The sequence below is a fragment of the Amblyomma mixtum genome, chromosome 7 (assembly GCF_055824585.1).
Source record: "Amblyomma mixtum isolate Tamu chromosome 7, ASM5582458v1, whole genome shotgun sequence".
NCBI classification, from domain to species: Eukaryota; Metazoa; Arthropoda; class Arachnida; order Ixodida; family Ixodidae; genus Amblyomma; species Amblyomma mixtum.
In genome coordinates, this window is record NC_143018.1 from 146,653,040 (window position 1) to 146,677,341 (window position 24,302).

Genomic DNA, 24,302 nt, shown 5'->3' on the forward strand with positions numbered 1-24,302 from the left:
AGTCCAATCAGCTGCAAGTTATAAATTAGTCTGGAGTGCGGCTCCGTTTCGCTATCATCATCATCAGCCTGACTACACCCACTGCAGGGCAAAGGCCTCTCCCATGTCTCTCTCCCATTAACCCTGTCCTTCGCCAGTTGCGGCCACCGTACCCCCACAAACTTCTTAATCTCATTCGCCCACCTAACTTTCTTCCGCCCCCTGCTACGCTTGCCTTCTCTTGGAATCCACTCCGTTACCCTTAAAGTACCAGCGGTTATCTTGCCTTCGCATTACATGCCCTGCCCAAGCCCACTTCTTCCTCCTGATTTCAACTAGGATGTCATTAACCCGCGTTTGTTCCCTCACCCACTCCGCCCACTTCCGATCTCTTAACGTTACATTTATCATTTTCCTTTCCATAGCTCGCTGTGTTGTCCTTAACTTAAGCTGAACCCTCTTTGTTAGCCTCCACGTTTCTGCCCCATAGGTGAGTACCGGTAAGATACAACTGCTGTAGACTTTTCTCTTGAGGGATATTGGCAAACTGCCATTCCTGATCTGAGATAACCTGCCCCATTCTTATTCTTCTAGTTATTTCCCTCTCATGATCCGGATCCGCTGTCACCAGCTGCCCTGAATAGACACATTCGCCTACTACTTCCAGCACCGCGCCACCAATTGCGAACTGCTGTTCTCTTGCTAGACTGTTGAATATTACTTTGGTTTTCTGCATAACGGTATAGATAGCCTAGTACTTTACTCAATGGCGTATTTTTGAGCAGGAAGTCCTGCCACGGAGTACGGAATCGCCAGGCCTGGCATTTCAGCCGGCCGCTGTTTGACCGTTAAAACAGTGCGGAAGGAGCCGCTGTACGTCATATAGCTCAATATTTACGACTAAAATTAAGTAACAAACTTTTTTGTTTTTATTTAGGGGCGAGATTATATTGTGAATTTGAAGGCTGTCAAGAACGCAGTCAGCCTAGTTCTAAACTTTCTTAATCGACAAAGGGGTTCAAAATATCGGACGTTTGAAAGCTGGTTGAGATTGCTTTCCTGCTTTTAACATTTAGAATATGGGGTATGTCGCATTTATAAAGCAGAACAAAGACGCAGTTTGCATATTTTTTGACGTAGTAGCACTTATAGTCGTTTCAGCGACAATCATACGGGCAGCCATGCCATTTTTTTTTAAATCTGCAACGAGGGAAAGCCAACGCAACGTGCTTTCCGGAACCTCACGACGGTGCTGTTACGGGCTAGTGGGTTAAACATTGCTTAATTAAAAGGGAACAGCGAAAACACAGCTGTTGTACGTTCCTCTGTCCTGTGCTTGTGCTGTTCCGTTTTAAGCAATTTCAGAAAGCATATTTTTAGAGATCGATATTCGAAACAGCATTGCCGATTAGGAAAATTTAAAAATGGGCTCACCTTTGATGGTTACGGCCTCTAATTTTGCATTATCATCTTGCCCCTGAAGCCGAAAAAAAAAACTACAGGTAATGTTTGCTACATTCGAATCGGAGCGAAAGAGCGGATTAGTTCTGCGTATAAGACGACGGTGAGCAGGCAGCGCCGCGGGACGGAGCAGACGGAAGTTGGCGCAGACGACGTTTTCCAATGCACAGCGCTAGAGTGCGGTGCAGTTTAACACGAGGAGTGTTGGCTGCGACGATAGACTGGCGGTCTTTCTTTTTTTTTTTTTTGGTCTCGCTGAGCGGCCCTTAAAGGAGATCTGCTCCCGCAGCCGCGGGTTCGACTCCCAATCACGGATATTGATTCCATTTCTTTTTCTCTTTTCATGGTTTGACCTCTAACTTAACTGAAGGAAAAAACTGGGCACCCGGTGATCGGAGCACGATGTACCGTAGTGAAGCTTAAACTCCAAAATCTAGAATTTTTCGACACTAAGTTGGAGGGAACGGCAAGTCACTGCTCGCAATTGAAGCATGACAACCTGGAACTTAAAGCCAGAAACGAACTGCTCGTGGAGAAATTCTTCCAGCTGTAAAAAGAAGTATATGAGAACGAAAGGCGAATTGTTGATCTTGAGCAGTACTCGCGGAACAGAAACATTGAATTAAAATATTTCAGGGGCGCCAAATGAAAACCTAAATGGCATCCTTCAAAGGCTTGGTGAGGCTCTGCTTCATGAGCCCACTACTCAAGGTGATATTGATGTGTGTCACCGTTTCCTCTCACAAAATACTGCCTGTCCCCACATTCTTGTCCACTTTCATACAAGGCAGAGGCGGGACGCTGTCCTCGCGAAAGCTAGCGAAATCCGGTTGACACAAGCCGATGTCGGAAGAACCGGCCCCTTCTATGGGAATGAGCGCCTGTGCCCGCAGGTAAAAAAGCTATTATCAATGACCACTGAAAGAAAGAAGCAGGAGAAATGGTGCTAAACGTGATCTCGAGAAGGCAAGGCTTTTGCTCGCAAGACCGAAACTACTTCTGTCTTTCAAATAAGGTCACTCAGCGCCATTGACAAGATAGACCAACTTGTTCGAGGAGAACACAAATTTTATCAGTGACTAGCTCTTACTTTTTTTCGTGAATATGGACCGATTAACACCACGCAGTCTTACGTGTCAAGTTCCAATAGAAGTCAGTGTTTATCCTGAAGTAGAAATGTTATCGCGTAAACAAAGACACGGACAAGAGAGACGAAACACGCACACACAAGCGCTAAATGTCAACTGGATTTATTCGTCGAAAGCCACACCTTTTATAGCCCGAGGGATCGTGACGGAAAAGATGACAAAAAATAAAAACAAGGGTTGTGTCAGAGCCATCAAATCGCGAGCGCATGCGCGGGTAGGCAAGTTTATCCGTTTATCTTCCCATCGACTCAACAGGTAGCTGCATTAAAATAGTCAATCTCAGCCTGGAACAGAGATAAAGAAGGTTCGCTGATGCGCTCGCTGCCAAGTTTCTCTATGTGGTAGGCTTCTAGGCTTATCCGTTCTGTCCGGTCTTTACTTTTACCAAGAAGCTTTGTCTCCTCAAATCCTGCCTGCACCTAAATGTTCAGTCTGCTCGGAATAAAGAAGCTGAAATCAGTGCTCTACTTGACAGATCTAACTTCTCCTTTTCCGTCGTTATGATTTCAGAGACATGGTATTGTGACTGTTCACAAGATTCTTCATATACCTGGCTATATGTCGCACTCCTTAAATCGTCGCCGTAAGAGGGATGTTGCTGTCATGCTACTGTTAAGAGATATCCTAGACTCTCAAAAAGTGCTGGAGATTTTGAAATAATGATCATAAAAAGTAATTAGTTCGTCATCTCTGTTATATATATGCCACCGGGAGGAAATTTTCCTACTTTTCTTTCCTTGACTCATAGTCATATGAGAGCGACTACCGTTTCGTTCTAGGAGGATATTTCAATATAGACCTTTTAAGTGCTACCCTGCAACTACATGAGCTTTACGAGCTGCTAGAAACTAACGCTTTTGTGAACGTAATTAACCAAGCGACACGAGTATAGCTGACCACATCGACATCAATTGATCTTTCCGTTACAAATGCTAACAACACTCCATTTGCCTCTGGCGTTTTGGACATGCATCTCAGTGACCATCCTCCAATATTTCTGTCGCTTGCTTGCAAAGGCTTTAAATTTGAAGCTTCGAAAAATCTTTCTATTAGGCTGTAGCAGAACGGCAGATTGGGCGAGTTGGTGTTCCATGGTGACAAGTACATATAAACAGCGCTAAACAACAGGACCAGATAGAGGAGTAGACAAACACGGCGCTGAACTTACAACTGAGTTTATTGGAAGGAAAAAATTCAATATATACATACAAAAATGGGCACACGTGCGCACAGTCATATATCAAAGTAGAGATAAAATCAACAAGCCACGATGATCGCACGTGTTGTACCTGCCTCCAAGCTACCCTTTCTATTAGGTATCGAAATATAAATTATCGCACCCTGCAGCAGCTTGCTACTGCAAAATCTACAGTGGAGTGGGAAAATATATTGCTCAACGATTGTGCCGATATAACCCATGAAGCGTTCATTGAAAAGTTTAAAAGTATTCATTTTCCCTGTTTTCCCTACGTGGAAAAGCGCCTCCTGCGGAAGACCTCGAAGCCATGGGTTAATGCAGAATGTATAAAAGCTATCAGCATCAAAAGTCGCCTTTATGAGCGCTATTCATAAAAACAAAAATAGCTGATGATCTTAAAGCTTTTAAACGGCCCAGAAATAAAACAGATCGACTGCTCCGCAAAAGCAAGACGTCTAATTTTGAAAATCTATTTAACGCCGATGCTGTAAAACATACTGATGTGCTCTGGAAGCGAATAAATTATTTGATGCATGTAAGCCGTGCCAAAGATACCCTTTCGTCCACAATGGCAATAGGCAAAAAAACTGCCACAGGTGACAAGTTAATCACAGCCTCTAACGAGTATCTTATCTCCATCTCGAACCCTACACATGACACGCATTCAATGGACTTAAGAGGATGCAGCACACTCGACAGTGCTCTCTTGTCACCGGTAACCACGGCAGAAGTTCGAACTACATTTTTGTCCCTTGGGAACAGCAGCAGCTACGATGTTGGCAGATTGCAGATAGCTCCGATAAAGCATGCGCTTCACATAATATTTTAACACATTTAATTAATTCACTTTTATAAAGAGACGCTTTTCCTAAAGCTTATTGCTAAACTTTCCGTCATTTTCAAAGGGGTCGATCGAGGCTGCACGTCTAACTGCAGGCCCATGTCAATTTTTTCCTGTTTTTTCTATGGGCATGGAAAAATTGCTTCATGAGGAAATGCACAGTTTTATTTATTTATTTATTTATTTATTTATTTATTTACTTGTACCTGGACATGCCCCGAAGAGCATTGGGTGAGGAGGGTATATCGAAAAAAGAATACGCAGAAATAATAAACCATAATAAGGGTACGACGTACGCGGTACATGGCAAATACGTGGAACATAAACGAACATAACGTTGTTACACCCTGTCAGTTCCTAGTCACAAAAAAAAACTCTCGACAGGAAATGCACTGCCCCTCCAGAAGGAATTATTTTTGGAAGCTTTTGAGTGTAAAGAGTACATGCTCTCGCGTTATTTACTGACTTTTCAGAGGCAATCGACCGCACTAACCACGGAACTTTTACTGATAAACTAGAATATTACGGATTTCGCGGAAGCTTCTTGGCATCGCCAGCAATGGGTCCAAACTAATGATTTTCAAGCCTAGGCGAGAATGCTCCGGCGCTTTGTTTCGCAGGGCAGCATTCTAGGTCCCCTATTATTTAACATCTACATTAATGACATAGTTAACATCGACTTAACTAGACGCTTCATAATTTACGCTGATGACACTACCTTCCTTTTCCATGAGATCATTCTTCATAGGATAATTTCTACAGGATGATCGCTGAGTCGCAAGTCGCGATTTCGGAACTATCTTCTTTTTACTGCCCGTCTGTACCCGAATTGCAATACAAAGCGAATAAGGAACTCGATTTGATAAACAACTGGAACATTTAAAATTTACTGATTCTTAACACCTCCAAGACAAAATCCGTGTTAATACTATATAAGATTCAAGGATTATACCAAATTAACTTGGTTTATAACTTGATGGGAGATTGAAATTTAGATGGCTTACAGCGCTTGCGCGCCTGGCGGGAAGTGCGAACAGATTTAAGGCACGTGGACTATTGGAAACACTGTTACTGTGTAGTATTGCAACAGCTTTTAATGTGCATGCGCAATTCTAGAGGAGCGATCCAATCGATTTCAATAAAGATTAGAGCTGAGATGGGTTCTGGAGGATCAGCGTTTTAGGAAACTTAACAGTGCTCAATTCTCATATTTGCATATGGATAACTGGATTTAAATGCCGCAAAATTTTAGCAAATATTTTAGTTTCGCGGGGATAGCATGGTGTCAGCATGGTTTTTACTGCACCTTGTAAACTGTCAACACTATGCCCGATGGTTGGCAGGGTGCAATCAGAAAGAATAGTCTGCGGCAAAAGACACCAAAATCCTTTCATCCCATGTGCAGTAGGCGTGATCTACAAAATCAAGTTCACCTGTGGTCAGTTTTATGTTGGACAAACCGGCAGGTGCATAAATGACAGACTAAGAGAACACTCAAACTCTCTCAAGAACCGAACTGGGGAGCACCTGCCGGCGCACTGCAAAGAATGGATGTAAATGCCGAATGAAATGTGGAAATGTGAAAGCTGTGAAATGTGAAACGTGAAAAAATGTGAAAGCTGTATAGCTTTCATTTGTGGCCGTATGGCTGCGCTCGGGTGGACGTCAATGAGTAATTACTCCCTTATTACAAATCTACTCCACCTTGGGGGATTCCCCTCAATATTTGGTCAACACTGTTCCCACTTCGAGTTATTGATCAATTCCCTCTCGCCCTACCATAAGCTTGCCGTCCCGGTTAGCTTAATTGGTAGAGCGACTGCTCCGATGTAGCGGTGGTCCCGGGTTCGAACCCCGGACCAGGACGAAGTTTTCTTTAACTACGAAGTTTCTGTGAAAGCTGTATAGCTTTCCTTTGTGGCCGTATGGCTGCGCTCGGGTGGACGTCAATGAGCAATTACTCCCTTATTACAAATCTACTCCACCTTGGGGGATTCCCCTAAATATTTGGTCAACACTGCAAAGAATGCGGCTGTTTGCCGCTCTTCAGCGGTACAGTTATTTTAGGCCGCAGAAAAGACAAGCTTCAAAGAGAAATTTTTGAAGCAGCAGTCATTCTTCGTTCGGGGACAAACACATGCGTGAGAAATCCATCTGTGACGCTTCTCAAGAGAGAATTACAATTCCTGTCAAAATGATTAGATTTGGGGCATGACGATGTTCGCTTCTGTCACACGTGCCATGGGTGCTAATAATTTTTTAGCTGGTGCTCTCTTCACTGCATGTTATCTTTTTTTTCTTTTTTTGTCATTGATGAGCGCGAAGCATATAATAATAATAATAATAATAGCCTTTATTTCCATCAACATAATGGGGGAGGTTAGGGAAAAAAAGCTGGACAGCTTGACTGGTTCCCGCCCCCCATATCAAATACATGATTGCTTCCATCAAGGCAGAAATCAGCGGACAACAGAATACATATCAAAGAACAATCATAGCTAACATGACCAATAAGAATAACACGTAATAAAGCAAGTTATCATGAAAAAAGACACAGCGTAGTAACAAGAAACAAACAGACACCATTTGTATATACTGATATAACTCTAGTGCTATTTAGGATATATCGCATTCACATGGCTCTAGACATACACAAAACTACAAATGCATATTTACGCGTGGAAAGTAGCAGACTTCAAGCCATAACAAAAATTACATACAAATAGAGCACAAGATCCAAGAAAGGATCTTGTGCTTGACGCGGGTTGACGCGGGTTTCAATAGAATCAGCTGTTAGTTGGCGCTCTTTGGTGTGTTTTCTACGTTTTGTACTTGCCTGCCGCGCCGAAGCATTTCTTGAAATATAGAAAGAAAGCTCGTAGCAAGAGGCTAATTGTTTTTTTTTTCTTTTTGACGCAGGCGCAGGGAGGAGGCGGCGTCTTCAAGCATGACCTCTGCGTGGTACCTGTCGATTGATTCTGTCACGGCTCTCGGAGGACAGCGCTGCGTGGCCCTGCACTAATCATCTGCACTCGCGGCGGTCTTCATCGGACAGGGAGAGAGAGAGGGCCAGGATGACTTGGGAAGGCGTGGTCACGCTTCGCAAGAAAAAGAAAGGCGACTAACTCGTGCGGCGGCGGCAGAAAGCGGGGCCGCTATGAAGCAGGAGTCCTGCGAAGACGTCCTGCTCAGGCCGAGAACATGCTCTTCTACGCCAGACAGTGAGCTGTGCCCGGAAGACGAAAATGGCTACTACGACTTCCCTATGGACTTGCGGAAGAAGTCCCCCAAGAGCCCCGACTGCCCGTCGGGCGACGAAGAAGACGAGGAGACCGCGACCACTGCCCGGCGGCGCCCCATACACCCGGCTGCGCTAAACCACGCATGGCAGAAGATCTTCCTCAACGCCCTGCCGGCGCCGGCCGTGGCTTTTCAACACGGCAGCAAGAGACAGTCAGAACTGAGTGCCCGACTGTTGGACGTCCCTGAAGACAAGTCGGTGCCAGCTGCCGAAGGCCAGCAAGAGTCATGCGGGATAGGAAAGCCGTGCCAGGACGACAAGGAAAATCACTGCGCATGCGCCTGCCGAGGAAAGAAAGATGGCGGCGACTCTCTTCTTGACTTGCGTAAAGAACCCTCCAAGGCGGACGCGCGGGGCCCCCTTATGAGTGGCCCGTATCGCACGGACAAGGACTCCAACCCGACTCTGATACGCTTCCTCGAATCGCGCTCGCTTTCGTCGCAGCGGCAAGAATCCGACACGCCGGAGGATTTGTCATCGCGGAAGACGCCCCCGGCTGAGCATCACAGCCACGACAATCACAGCAACCAAGAGCAAGGGGTCAAGCGCGCCGCCAGCTGCCCAAAGCTCTTCGAGATCACCAGTGAGAGCCTCGTCGAAAGGCTGATGCGGGCCCGCTGCAAGTCCGACAGCGAAATACAAAATCGGCTCAACAATGGATCGACGAGACTTGGCGGAAACGAGGAGTCGTCGCCGCCACCGTCCAGGGACTCACCGTCGCTGACACTGAAGCGAAGGATCCTGGGTGGGATAGCAACACCCGACCGAGCAAGGGACGAGGAAACCGGGTGCAAGCATCCCCGCATGCGCGTGGAGACCGTCTCGAAGCCCGGCTCCCGTCCGTGTTCTCCGGTCTGCGACCAGAGGGCGCCACAAGAAACTCTCTTGCAGCAGTTGCGGCAGCTGGCGCCTGCAGCGCTCCCTCTCAGCATCTACGCCTACTACACGCAGATCATGCAGCGGCTCCACGAGCACGAACTCCTCAAGCGGCACCTCGAAGGCATGGCAGCGTCCGGAGTGCTGCCCGGTCCGCTCCTCGCACCAACTACCATGGTGTCCTCGGTGGCGCCAGGGCTGGAGCCACTGGAAGAGCACGACGAGCTGGGGCCAGCGGCTGGGAACAACCTTGACTCGTACAACTGCGGCATGCGCAAGAGAGCGCCCCGGGCGCTCACTGGAAAGCACGTCAAGCACGGCACCGGGGCCAGTCCGTCCACCCTGCTGACGCTGAGGCAGAAGATCCAGGAGCGACAAAGGGCGCGCCAGCTGGGCCTCCTCGAGCCCACGGTCCGCACCCTCAAAGGGACAAGGAAAGGCTTTGGCAAGGGTTCCTCCAACGGCAAAAAGCTGAAGAAATGAACGCGCCTCTGTTCCCACAGGGCGTGCGAGCTTCGGACCCTGAGCCGAGGAAATCAAGGCGAACAAAATCATTCTTTACTGCCGTTCACGTTAGCGGCCAAGCAGCGCGCAGCAATGCCCGTTCACCGATAGCTAAATGTTGAGCATGCGCCATAATTCGCGGGAATCATTTCCAATCAGTTAGAGAGAAACACCGCGAGAGGTAATGTGGGCAACTTTTTTGCCGAAGCGTCTGGCTTGCGCTGCTGCAACTTAATCTTATTCGATTCTTTGCACTGGGTAACTTATTTTCGTGTCTTACAGAGCAAAAGACGTTCCGACGCACTACTTTTAAATGCCTGTCCGCAAAGTAATGGCTAAACACGTTGTCCTATTGTAGAGCTTGATGCTGTCACTCACATACTGCAACTGTGCACAAAATGCGCCTTGCTGCTGTTTTCAATTCGACATAGCATGCCTTAACAATACCGGAGGCAGAAAATATTTATTTCTCTTCCATCACAAATTACTGAGCAAAGCGGGTATGTGTACGACGGGAAATTCGCACTCACGGCTTCTTTAAATTCTGCTTATAATATTTAAAGGCCATACTTATTACGTTCTTTAGATTTCTGAATCAAACACACATTTATATGCAAACATAAAACGAAAGCAAAGGACGCAGACACAGTGAGGAACAGAGGATGACACAGTACTTTCAGCTGACGATATTTCAGTGAAGGTCACATATCTATATACCCTTTAGTAACGATACGAGACATGCTCCCACATGACCGTGGATACGAAAAAGGCAAAAAATAACAGCACAGGAAAGACAACAGTCACAGCCCGCTTTTGATATTAAGCCGCCGCTGTGGCTCAGTGGTTATGGTGCTCGGCTGCTGACCCGAAAGACGCGGGTTCGATCCCGGCCGCGGCGGCTGAATTTCTTGAAGGCGAAATTCTAGAGGCCCGTGTACTGTGCGATGTCAGTGCACGTTAAAGAACCCCAGGTGGTCGAAATTTCCGGAGCCCTTCACTACGGCGTCTCTCATAGCCTCAGTCGCTTTGGGACGTTAACCCCCAATAAACCAGCCAATAAACCAAACCTTTTGATATTAACATATGACTGCTGTAAAAAAAGTTTAAAAATCTAATTTTTTTTGTTTAACATGCTCACTGTGTGGTCACTAACACTTGTTTCTGCTTTTTTTTTTTTTAATGATATGGCTTGAGTCTAAAAGTTCACACGGGATCCTTGTTTCTCCACGCCTATGAATGATTGTGTCCTTAAAGAACGGAGCGCAGTTGTGCTCGCCAATTTGCCTAAGCATTTCCGGAAGCACATGTTCGCTCCGTTCTTTAAAAATCTGCATTCTTTGGCGTGGAAAAACAAGGATCCGGAGCGAACTTTTATAGTCGTGCCTTATCATAAAATAAAGCACAGCCATGTATCAGTGAGCTTGTTCTACAAGAATAGATTTGTAAACTCTTTACAGCAGTCATGGATAAATATTGAACGCGCAGTGTTACGGGCGTCTTTTCTGTGTTGTTATTTTTACCATTTTTGACACCTGTTATGATCACTGCGCATATCTGGCTTTGTTACTGAAGGGTATCTATGTTGTCGCCACTGAAATAGACAGAAATGAAGTCGGATGATAGTCCAGCGTCATCTTGTGTTCCTTACTGTGCCTTTGTCCTTTACGCTGGTTTCATTTGCGCAAATATGTACAAAATTTCCCAGCTGTCTGCTCAACTGAATCATATTTACACTTGCTGCGTAATATGTCACGGCGCTGCAAGAGGCAACTTGCGCCCGGTAAAATGAGACAAACCCTTTGAGGTGCACAACTTTAGGGTAAGAAGCTTTGAATTTAACTAAGTTAGCGAAAGGACGCATTAAAGTACTTGTTATTCGTCTGCTGCATTACCTTCTGGAGGAGGCGATATTATTCATGCGGTTATTATTTTCCACGGCACTTGCTTTATTCAAAACATCGAGCTCTGAAATTGTGATTTCCTCAGCACCGCAAGGCCAAAGATGGTACCAGCAGAGGGCGCTGCTTGCTACACGACTTTGCCAAAAGAGAGAGGTGTTCCAAAAGAAAATATCGCTCTCCAGGATTTGTAAGCTTTGATGCTTTAATTTCGAGCTTCTCACGGTGCAAATCATTGAGCATGCATTAAGTATCGGTCGTTTATGATTTCCTACTCAGTTTACCCGTCCTCATGAACGCCCGCGGTGCGGTAGGATCTGAGATTTGAGCACATTAGGTGCATGACTACTTCTGAACGTTTGTCTACTTTCAGATTGTCTCTGTTGCGTAACAGTTTTCTCGGTGATTCGTGTCGAGTCACTTGCATATTACGTAACGTACGACGAACACTGTGCGTCCAAATATCGCTGAACGGTGTCTTTGCCAAGCTCGCTCCGATTAGGAGAATTTCGTATTCAACTTTTGTTACCGAAAAATTTCATATATGCATTGAGGGTTATGTTTGCTCACGTTATTTCATCATATACACATTCCACTTTAGTGTTCGACTTTGCTTATTTTTTGTTATCATTACTCACCGAGACCATGTGTTCAGCAATTGTCCGTGTAATGTATGCCCTGTGTTTGACAGCTAGCTTTTATGCGCTGAGAGATTCGTGCATTTTATCAGGCTATGGATTATCGAATTGTTCCCCTTGGAACACCATCCAGTGTAGGTGAGTTGGCAATGCCCAATGTTAATTGTGAAAATTATTTTACACTTCCCCTAATAAGCAGCATTAAATATAAGTTTATGAGGCACGTCGCGTGCTAGAAGCAATCATTAGTTCACGAAAATTTGGTGTCAAAAGAAACCTGTCTCGCACAATACTGAATTTTTTTCACATGGATTGCATGTTCCAATAAAATAAATGTTCTCTGTTTTTCAGGAACACTTATTTCCAATACGCTGATAAAATTGGCTTACATCAGCTTGGGAATTCTCTCTCGAATACAAAATGACGCACTGTTCACGAGAAAATAATTCGCAAGAACGATGTGTTTGATTACCGATTTCAAGAATTGTACTGCAGTGTTTAAAGCCAGCCTCCTCGTTAAACCAGCTCTTTTCAAAATTTTCACTTTAAAAAAAGTTAGAATTTTTCCTCTCAGATGCAGCACCACATGCATCGATGCCCATGTGCCAATGTGCAGCCGCTGTCAGAAGTTTATGGAACGCAATTCTTTGTGAACAAAAAAATTTAATATTTTTCGCAGTCTTTACCCTCGTGCCGAACTAAATCCGTCCGTCATATTAATAAGCACGCGAGTTGCATCTCTAGGAATGCATCACGGATGCGAAAAAAATATATTTGTTACAGTCAGGTTGAGTAAACTTGTAACGCTGGATGTACGCGGTCGGCAGTTGGTGGCCGCACGTCTGGCAGGAAAATAAATAAGCGAAGGTGGCACGAGTATTCTCGAAATCCAGAGGGCCTCGCAAAGCTATACGCCGTCTCCATGTCCTGTGTGGTGCGCTCAAATGAAATTTCCTCGGCGCGCACGTTTTGAATGGAGAGGCCCAAATAGACCATTGGGGGTTTAGTAAAACACGTTGCGGGGCCAGTTGGTGGTGCATTTTCTTTTCTTCAACTTGAAACAGCGCCAACATTTCAGAATACACAGATAGACGTGACAGGAGGGGCGCTGTTTTCACTCCAACAATGTATATTGACACGTATTTTCGTTGAAAATTTAAGAGAGTGAGCGCACGCGCATCTACGACTGACCACAGAAGGAAATGGGAAGGAAACGGGAGGGGGGAGCAAAGTGAGGTCGCTTTTTCTTCCCCTTTCCTTCTGTGGTCAGTCGTAGATGCGCGTGCGCTCACTGTCGCCTTTCTTATATGTTCAACGAAAATACGCGTCAACAAACATAGTTGGAGTCAGCGCCCGTCCTTTCATGTCTATCGGTGTATTCGTCTGAAATGTTATCGCTGTTTAAATTTGAAAAAAAGACCATTGGGGGTTTTGCACGCGACCGCCTAAAACAATGTTCTCTCCACTGTAAATCTACAAATTCATATAGAAAATATAACAAGTTTGCAGCTTATATGCCATCAGCTGGAAAAAATGGCGAAGGCCTTTTTCTTAATACGATACCTTTGCAAGGTGGGCAAGCTTCAACGTAGCTCTTGCCATATGTTCAAGGAATTCCGAAATACGTTCTACCCAGAAATAACTACCAAGCTAAGCATTATTGGTGTCCTCCTCTTCTTTTGTCATTAGCATGCGTGTGGGAAAAGGCCATGAGGACCATTTATTGCTGACGTTTGTGAGCTAATCTTCTGATACATTCCAGCATAGGAACTGAAGTAACAATAAAGTAGATGCCTGTTTTTTTGTTTGTTTTTTTTTTCATAACGCAAAGCACCCACCGTCTCCTGTGTCGCAGTTATTCATACCCTATGTGTACAGCCTCTTTTATGTACACGCACTTCCAGTCGGTCCGAAGGGTCCAAAACTGTTATTATCCGTCTCTTGAGGCTGCTTTCTTCTCGGGGACGGTTTTCCTGCAGTGTCCGTCCACACAGAAAGCACCCGATTTTTAAATATTACTGCGACAATGACGCAGTTGCAGGCACATCAAGATGCTTTTCCCGATCGAATATCAGCCGTTTTCCTCAATCGGGCTACTTCTTTCGGAACTTTGTGGTTAAAAGTTCATCGTGCCCTGATTCGTACTTTCACACCAAACACCTTTTCAGGCTTGATTTCGAGGACAATGTTGTGTGCTCTTTGTGCTGTCTATTTCTGTCCACAGCTGCCGGCAGTGAAATGTCACTTGTTGGAGAATATTTCTGTACACGTGTTTCTGCGAATCTCGCTATTTTCTTACTGCGCCTGTATTTATATTGTACCATTTGTACTGAATAAAATGATTATTTTATCAATGCTTCGAGCGCTGTTATCGCTGAGGTGCGCCGTATACTTGTACTCAAGTGCAATCGGAAAAAAGGCCCTCCTTTTGTGTGTGTGTGTGCGTGTGCGTGTGCGCGTGCGTGCGCGTGCGCGTGCGCGTGCGCGTGTGTGCGCGTGTGCGCGTGTGTGCGCGTGTGTGCGCGTGCGCGTGTGTGAGATTTTAAGCATGAAATGCTTTTAGCCCCCGTTGTCGGCAGTGTGGTGACGTCACGCCGAGACCGAGAGCCATCATCCGGGCACTGAAATCCACTCATCCGGGCACTGAATTCCAGTCATCCGGGCTCTGAAACGAGAACATCCGGGCACCGTACGAGACTTATCGAGATTTAACGAGACTCTCTAAGCCCTCCTACGCGACCGGCATGCAAGCGCCGGTTGGTCTCCAAAGGAGTCACAAAAAATAACTGCTGCCAGTGCCTTCTCAATGTTTATCATGATATCAGTCGCTGTGCGTTCGATAATGCACGGAATTATGATTTCCGATTTCTAATAACGCGTGCAAAAAGCACATAAATGCCACGATACACTTCGTTGTCATACGTGATCTCTTAGGGGCTTCGCGCATCGAAGCAAAGCCGCGCAGGCGTACAGGGGCCCGGGGGAGAAGCGCTGCGTTCAAAGGGCAAGGCATCGCGCTGAACGGGTGGTGGCGTTCCTCCCTTCCATTACGGTGCGGTTCGGGTGTCCACCGAGATGGCAGAGAATTACTGCGCCATTTCCTTTCCTCAAAAAACCTTGCGTTCAAATGGCAAGGCATCGCGCTGAACGGGTGGTGGCGTTCGTCCTTTCCTGCACGGTGCGGTTCGGGTGTCCACCGAGATGACATTAGGCCCGTAAACATTTCATGCTTACTCTACTCTCGGTTACGGGAGAGGCAGAGTTTTTTTATTGCCGTCAGTAATGGCTTCAGACGTGGGTCTCGCGCAGACGGCAAGCGCCCATTTCTTTCTATCGGTGGCGTGAACTGCCGGACTGTTGGGCAAAGCGTTTGAAAGCTTTCATCTGTGGTGAGCCAGCCTTTAGATAACTTGCGCTCTGAGATGCCGTGTTGGTGTGCCACATACACAGTGCGTATTCAGACGCCTTTAGAGCGTGTAGGTGCAGTTGTCCTGTCACACATAGCCGCGATTTCTCGTGACAAGCTGGGCCGGAAGAGCAGTACCAAGTGACAAAAGGGGCGCGGCTATTCAGTACCTAGCATTCACCAGTCACGAGGCAGAGAATGAGGCGTGTTCTACCTTGTTAAGTGTTCTACGATCGTTTTCTGAGCTAACCACCGAGCGTGCGGGCCGCACGTTTTCAGTCCACATGCCGGCGCGGGGCGGACGGGGGTTGCATGATCCGGACGAATCCAGCATTTCAACGGGCGCGCCCAGCACTGCCCCCCCCCCCCTCCCCCTCGTGCGGCGGCACAGGCATGTGTCGTAGTAAAACACGCATATATCTTCCGGTACAAACTTCCCGCATTAACTGTGACTGGCTCTATAACCCGTTGCGTCAGCGTTCTTTAGCTGCGGATTTTTCACTCAGGGTAAAGTCGCCGTAGTCTGTGATGACCACTAATTTCAGAGCATGACCTTGACGGCCGCAAACCAATCCGCGACCATAGAGCACACCTGTATCTACGCCGCCGCCGATTCATTCAGTTCTTCGCGGGCGCAAGTCATCAAGAGTATCGTTTGGAAGCCATTCCTTCTCGCCGGACTGCAGTCACCACTTGCGACAACATTGCGCAGTACATGGGCCTCTAGCATTTTGCCTCCATTAAAACGCGTCCGCCACGGCCGGAATCGGACCCACATCTTGCCACATTATGAACACACATTATGTGCATATATAACCAATCTTGAACAGTTGTATTTCCCCCTTTGTAATGCCCGAAAGAGCCCTTAGAGTAAATAAATGAAATCAAATCTTTCCGGCCAGCCCCCGAGCATTATAACCCCTGAGCCACCGTGGCGGCCTAGTCCAGTTACAGGTGTACCAAAATGAGGAGGCAGATAAAAACTGCGGTTTCGAGGAAGCACTTCACCACTCGAACTGCATAAAACAAAATAGGGGTTATCGACATTTCATGGGCGCCTATTTTAGTCCAGCACGCAGCCTCGGCGGTGCAAACCTGAGCAGACGGGGATAAGCTGACTAGACACGCGCAGCGGCAGTTAGCTGCGTTCCCCTAACAAGGAATGATGGCCACTAAGATGTCGAAAAATACTCCGTATATACAGATTAAACACAAAACCACACATATTTAACTGCCTAGGAGGCTTAAGCCTCACTTTCTCCTATTCCACTTGTTTCATCATCATCAGCTTGACTACGCCCAGTGCAGGGCAAAGGACTCTTCCTAGTCAGCGAATAGCCATGTTCTTTGCCAGCTGTGGTCACCGCATCTCCGCAACCTTTTAAATCTCATACGCCCACCTAATTTTCTGCCGCCCCCTGCTACGTTTTCCTTCTCTTTGAATCCATTCTGTTACCCTTAAGCATTAGCGGTTGTCATGCCTTCGCACTACAGGGCCTGCCCAAGCCCATTTCTTCCCGCTGATTTCGACTAGGATGCCGCTACCTGCGTTTTTTCCCTCACCCACTCTGCCCGCTTAAAGTCTTTTAACGTTAAACATATCATTTTGCTTTCCATTTTGCTTGGCTGCAACCTTCTATGAACAACCCAATTAACCCTCTGCCCTCAGTCCCCAGTGGCTGCGGAGCAGCTGGCCGGGGTGGCGGTCAGATCTGTAACGCAGCGGAGGATGCTAAGAATCATTGGCTCCGGACAGGCGGCCATTGGAAACTGAACCTAGCAGCGTTTACCGTAAGACCCTTATCCAGTGAGGCTAGTTGAGCAGTGCTGTTGGAGGAATTAACTGGTATTAATTGGGATGTCATAGGGCTTAGTGAGGTTAGGAGGGCAGATGAGTCGTATACAGTACTAAAGGGCGGACACGTACTGTGCTATCGTGGATTAGCAGATAGACGAGAACGAGGCGTGGGATTCCTCATCAATCAGGATATAGCTGGCAACATAGAGGAGTTTCATAGCATTAACGAGAGGGTGGCAGCTATCGTAATTAGGCTTAATAAGAGGTATAAACTGAAGATGGTTAAGGCCTACGCGCCCACATCGAGCCGTGATGACCAGATCGTTGAAACCTTCTACGAAGACGTCGAATTGGCGATGACCAAAGTAAAATCACAGTACACTATACTGATGGGCGACTTCAATGCGAAGGTAGGCAAAAAGCAAGCTGGAGACCAAGCGGTAGGTGACTATGGCATAGGTTCTAGAAATAGCAGGGGAGAGTTATTAGTAGAGTTTGCAGATAGAAATAATTTACGGATCATGAATACCTTCTTTCGCAAACGAGCCAACAGGATGTGGACGTGGAAGAGCCCCAATGGTGAGACTAAAAATGAAATAGACTTCATATCGTGTGCTCACCCTGGCATTGTAGAGGATGTGGAGGTCCTCGGTAAGGTCCGTTGTAGCGACCACCGAATGGTAAGGTCTCGTATTAGCTTAGATTTCAAGAGGGAACGGAGGAAACTGGTGAAGCGAAAGGCTATTAACGAGTTAGCATTAAGAGGGAAGTTAGAGGAATTCAGAATGTCGCTGCAGAACAGATTTTCCGCTTTAACTGAAGAATACGACCGTAGTGTTGAAACAATGAATGATATAATCTTACAGCTATCGTTACAGAGTGCGCCGCAGAAGTAGATGGTAGGATGGTTCGACAGGGTACCAGCAAGCTATCTCAGGAGACTAAAGATCTGATTAAGAAACGCCAAAGCATGAGGACGTCTAACTCTATAGATAGAATAGAGCTAGTAGAGCTGTCGAAGTTAACAAATAAGCGCAAGGTAGCCGACATCAGGAAGTTTAACATGGAGAAAATCGAGCATGCTCTAAAGAGCGGAGGTAGCCTAAAAGCAGCGAAGAGAAAACTAGGCATACGTAAAAACCAGACGCATGCAATAAGAGACAAAGAGGGCAATGTGATTAGCAATATGGATAAGATAGTTAAAGTAGCCGAAGAGTTTTACACAAGTCTATACAGTAGCAATTCAAATCAAATCAAATCAAATCAATTTATTCAAACATCCTGAGATGCTTAGGGGCACGGACAAAAAGCCAAAGGTGGCTTGACGAGGTCCGTGCCCCTTACAAAGCATACAGTGGAATACGCGGAATGTTTCAAATACAGGCAGTGAATTTTCAGAAAACGCAGAAAAAGCAGCTGCCCACTAGGCAGAAAACGAAAGGCAAACAAAACTTTAGGTGTCCGGATCATGAAAAAAAAAGTGTAGTGCACAAAGCTGGCTAAGTATAAAAAATGCACGGCACGAAAGTGAAGGGAAGAAAAAACGACAACAAAATAACACACATCTCTGTAACAGTGCTTATTTCACAAACAAAAACAAAGAAATTCACTTTATCGCCACGTACAATTCTTTTGATTACAGAAACATGCTGCGTAGATCCCTGAACGATTTGTTGAGGACGTCTCGGTTATCATCACCGGAGAGTTCGTTCAGGATAGCTGGCAGACGATATTTCAACATTTGTTTCCCGTAATTTGTGCGGCATACATCCACTTTCCATTTTTCCGGATTTCGTGTACAATACACAGGATAGTTCGCAGCAAGTGCGGCTAGCACTGCTAAAGAATTGTCGTGTTTAATTATTTCTGATTTGTAGTGACGGATTAGTCTATAGGAATATAAAGACTCTATACTGATTATGTTAAATTTCTTAAACAATTCGGCTGTGTGTGAGTAACGAGAGACTTTTGCAATAATGCGGATAGCACGTTTTTGTAAACGCAAAAGTTTATTAATATTATCAAGCGTTGTGGTTCCCCAGACAAGCGCGCCATAATTCATAACCGAGGAAAAAAGGGAATTGTACAACAATACGTTAACTGATGTAGGAAAAGATGAACAGTAGCGACGCAAATAGCCAGTCGTACGCGAGAGCTTCCCGGAAAGATATGTAATGTGGTCGTCCCACGACATATTTTCTGAAAAAATGACCCCTAGTGTTTTAAAATGGGGAACCACTTCAATTGTAGTGTTGTTTATTGCAAGGGATGGAATAGAAATATCTTTTTGACGTGGATGAAAGATCACTGCTTTTGTCTTTGCAACGTTGATCTTTAAATCATTCTCCGTCGCCCAAGTATTTATATGTCCCAGTGTCCTGTTTGCACGATCGGCTAAATTGATGCTCGATTGTCCAGAAAAAAACACACTTGTGTCGTCGGCGTATATAATATAGTTAGCAGATTTGTCAATATTAACAATTTCATTGACATAAATTAGAAACAGGAAGGGCCCTAAAATACTCCCCTGAGGGACACCCGAAACTACTGGTTTAATAGCTGAGCGTTGTCTATGAATATCGACAAATTGTGTGCGATGCTGTAAGTAAGAAGATATTAAAGAAAAAACTTTGCCGCGAAAACCGTAGTATTCCATCTTTTTAAGCAGGATGCGGTGATTGATGAGATCAAAGGCTTTCGTGAAATCTAAAAAGAGGCCTAACACGATATTTTTATTTTCAAAATTCTGTAATATCAGCTCCTTTTGAGCAAGCAAAGCTAACTCGGTTGATTTATTTTTTCGGAAACCGTACTGAGCCGGAGTTAAAATGTTATATTTGTCAGAAAAAGCCATCAAGCGTTGCAGAATTAATTTTTCGAATCCTTTGGAAATGACAGGAAGAATAGAAATAGGACGATAATTTGATAATTCATCTCGGTTTCCTTTTTTATAGATCACGGTAACCCTTGCGGTTTGCATGCTACGCGGGAACAGACCGAGCGACAGGCAGGCGTTAAAAATGTGCATCAAATAGGGTGCTATTACATCTATAACATATTTAACTGGTGTGATTTGAAGACCAAGAGCATCTTCTGACTTACTATTTTTCAGCGATACAAACGCTGCAATAACTTCATCAATAGTGACGGGCTTCAAAAACATACTGTGGCCGGTACTTTGCTCCATGTAACTGTAATTAGCAGTTGTGTTTCGTGCCTGTGCAACAGAAAGGAAGTAATCGTTAAAAGCATTGGCTAGGTCAACTCCGGTTAATTCTACATTATCTAACGTTACTTTCGAGACTGTTTCGGGTGGCACTCTGGTCAAAAGACTCAATATCCTCCATATGTCCTCTGATCGGCCAGTCGAGGAGTTGAAAAGATTTTCGTGATAATTCCTTTTAGCTGCACGTAGTTCTTTGTTGACAAAATTTCGGTACTCTTTATAAGTTTTTAATGTGTCAAGGTTCCTGGCTTGCAGAAACTTAGCATACAGTCGATCTCGTTTTCTAATAAGCTTTAGCATGTCGGTGGTAACCCATGGCTTGCGAGCCTTTTTAGGTCGTTTTAGTGTAACAAGTGGAAAGCAGTCGTAATAGGCATCAGTAATTTTTTCCATTAATTTATCGTAAGCTTCTTCAGGGTTTCTCATCTCAAGTACATCGGCCCAATTAAAGCCGGTTAAGCGGGTGCGAAAGGATGACAGCTTTTCTGGGTTGATTACACGGTACTGGAAAGGTTGTCTTGAGTGTCTGTTGGTGTTAACAATATGCCCAATCAGAATGTTACTGAGAGAGACAGTGGAGCACAGCAATGGGACATCCCGCCAGTAACGAAGGAGGGAGTAAAGAAAGCCTTAGGAGCAATGCAGAAGGGGAAAGCAGCTGGTGAGGATCAGATAACAGCAGATTTGTTGAAGGGTGGAGGAGATATATTGTGCTCGAAAAACTAGCCACAATGTATACGCAATGCCTTGTGACCTCGAGCGTACCTAGAGCTTGGAAAAACTCCAACATTATCTTAATTCATAAGAAAGGAGTCGCCAAGGACTTGAAGAATTACAGACCAGTCAGCTTATTGCCTGTTGCCTACAAGGTATTTACTAAGGTAATCGCTAATAGGGTCAGGACCAACGTTTATAGATACTTTTTTAGTTCCATAACTCCTCCCCTGAAAGCGGGCGCTGCTTGTACCCGGGCGGTGAGAGGGCGCTGCAGTCGAGTTTTGCGCGGTCGCCGACGCGCGCGCGGCTCCTCTCCTGCAGGCTGCAGTTACTGCTTAGCCCGTGTGCGCGGGTTTGTCTTTGCCTTTTTTTGTCCATTTGTGTTCCTGTGCGCTCTGCGAACACGTGGTCCCCATCGTGCACTGTGAACAAACGCTGCTGGCCGTGAAGCAGCTTTCGAGCGCGACAATGTCAACTTGCTTCGTGCCCGGCTGTACCAGCGGGTACAAGAGCAACCCGGAGAAACGACATCCGTACGGAAGCAAGAGGGAATATCAAACTCATTGCATCAAATCAAACCGTTGAGTCCCTGCGGGTGACATTGATGTCAGTGCTGTCCATTATAGACTTCCTACACAGCAAGGGCGTCAGCTATATTCTCACAGCGAAGTTAAACCAAGACCCGCTTGAGGTAACTAGACTGGCACGTTGAAAAAGCCTAGAAATGCTCATATATAATGTGATTTTTTAATTCAGAGATTTTTTGGCCTAGTGAGCCCATTAGGAGGTGACGAAGACCACCCCACAGTGACAAAGTTCAGACAATTATTTAGGTGGTGGTGGAAAACGTTTATTTGCTCTATTTTACAATATTTTTTTGCCGCTTCAGATGGAGTCTTCCATCTTATCATTATTTAGGCTGCTTTCTTTTACACACCTCTTGAAGAAGCTGTGAAATGGAACTGTGAGACGGGAACTGATCGTGTCTTATTTAGTGCCTTCGAGAGCCTCGGAGAAAAGCGTCGCGACGCCCTCATCCAGGAAAAAGGCTAGAAAGAACAGATCTGGCAGGAGCTGATGGCGATACCTTTCAGGGACCTCTCCAATGCTTCCAACGACCACAGATACAGTGTTCCATCACCAGAAGAAACAGCCTTGTACTATTTGGCAGGCTATGTGTATGTGGCTTTCAAAATGAAAAATAAAGCGCAATGTGAACTCTGTGACGCAATGTTACGCACTTGGCAGGCAGGATTCTCTGCCGCGTGAGGCTATATGCTCATTATTGAGCGCGAGTATGTTAGTGGCAGTCTCGCGTACCCTTCTCGCGTACCGTACCCTTTGCCTGTGTAAGCGCGGTAGAGGGTGCTATAAAACAGGCTTGAAAGGGCGAGTTGTTTGGCGACCTGTTTTGGAACGTGCTGGATTCTCTTGTAAAAAAAGGCACGAATGGTGTTGGTTTACCAGAGCATGCTGAGGTGTTCACAGCTCAATTAATTTACTTTTATTTAGTGACGCCCATGCACTTCCTTGCGCGAGCAAAGTGGTTGGAAAATAGTAGCGCCGTTAGAGCTCAAAAAGAGCGAAAGTAGGCGAAGCTTGTCTGACAAATTAGTTGACAGCAAATCTGTCAACAGTGATGTTTAGTGGGTTTGTGAATAATTTTTTTCTATTTAAATGCCAAGGGCCTTGAATTACTCTTGCATTTCGCCTACACCGGCATCGAACTCGCAGCTTTCGGGAAAGAAGCCGCGGGTAGTAGCCAGCGAGACAGCGGCGGCTTTTATTTTCACCAGTATTGCTGCAATAAACGTAAAAGTAATTTTGCGCGAAATGCGAGACACAACAGCCAGTCGCGAAAAACTGGTTCGGCGGATAACACGAATCTATTGAAGTAGCAAGGTTAGGTTCATCTCACGAGGAGCAGAATCGAAGCGTGAATTTCGTCTTTGCCCGTACAAAACGGCCGCTTGTGACACGGCTCAGAATACCGCTCTTAAGTTCGCAAACGCGCTAAGCACACATATGTTATGTAATACCTCCGGGCAAGAGCCGGAAACCAAAAACAGCAGTCGCGCAGCGATGATTCGAATGCGAGTGCTCGTGCTGGCACGCTGCACGCTAGCAGACGACTCTCGCTCTCCTAGCTCAACCCGCGATTGCAGCGCCGCGGTGGCGGGGACGGCGACAGGCCGCCTGCTCCCTACGGGCGCTGCGAGGAGTTATGGAACTAAAAAAGTATCTATAAACGTTGGTCAGGACAACCTTAGACTTCAATCAACCAAATGACCAGGCAGGCTTTCGTAAAAGATACTCGACAATGGACCATATTCACGCAATCAATTAGATCATAGAGAAATGCGCAGAATATAACCAGCCCTTATATATAGCGTTCATTGATTATGAGAAACCATTCGACCCAGTAGAAACCTCAGCAGTCATGCAGGCATTGCGGAATCAGGGTGCAGAGGAGTGTTATGTGAAAATATTGGAAGATATTTATAACGATTGCACAGCTACTATAGTTCTACATAAAGTCAGAAATAAAATTCCAATAAGGAAAGGTGTCAGGCAGGGAGACACGATCTCGCCTATGCTATTCACTGCCTGTTTACAGGAGGTATTCCGGGGCCTGAAATGGGAACAGTTGGGGATAAGAGTTAATGGAGAATACCTGAGTAATTTGCGATTCGCTGATGACATTGCCTTGCTAAGTCACTCAGGACATGAACTGCAAAGCATGATCAATGAATTAGACAGGCACAGCAGAGCGGTGGGGCTAGAAATTAACATGCAGAAAACCAAAGTAATGTTCAACAGCCTAGCAAGGGAACAGCAGTTCGCAGTTGGTAGCCAGGTGCTGGAAGTAGTCAGAGAATATGTCTACTTAGGGCAGGTAGTGACAGCTGATCCAGATGATGAGAGGGAAATAACTAGAATAATAAGAATGGGGTGGAGCGCATATGGCAGGTTATCTCAGATCATTAATGGCAGTTTACCAATATCCCTCAAGAGAAAAGTATACAACAGGTGTATCTTACCGGTACTCACCTATGGGGAAGAAACGTGGAGGCTAACAAAGAGGGTTCAGCTTAAGTTAACGACAACGCAGCGAGCTATGGAAAGAAAAATGATAGGTGTAACGTTTAGAGATAGGAAGCGGGCGGAGTGGGTGAGAGAACAAACGCGCGTTAATGATATCCTAGTTGAAATCAAGAGGAAGAAGTGGACTTGGGCAGGGCATGTAATGCGAAGAAAAGATAACCGCTGGTCCTTAACGGTAACGGAGTGGATTTCAAGACAAGGCAAAC

General features: G+C 45.7%; 1 protein-coding gene across 3 annotated transcripts in view; it reads left to right on the forward strand.

Annotated features, from left to right (window-relative positions):
* The window catches only part of LOC149337799 (uncharacterized), a 170,393-nt gene extending 157,447 nt beyond the window's left edge, over window positions 1-12,946 (forward strand). For all 3 annotated transcript variants that reach the window (XM_089554954.1, XM_089554952.1, XM_089554953.1), the window contains exon 2: window positions 7,547-12,946. In XM_089554954.1, the coding sequence (XP_089411080.1) occupies window positions 7,785-9,287 (1,503 nt within the window). In that variant the 5' untranslated portion in view covers window positions 7,547-7,784 and the 3' untranslated portion in view covers window positions 9,288-12,946. The remainder of the gene's footprint in view (window positions 1-7,546) is intronic.
* Window positions 12,947-24,302: the final 11,356 nt, after the last annotated feature.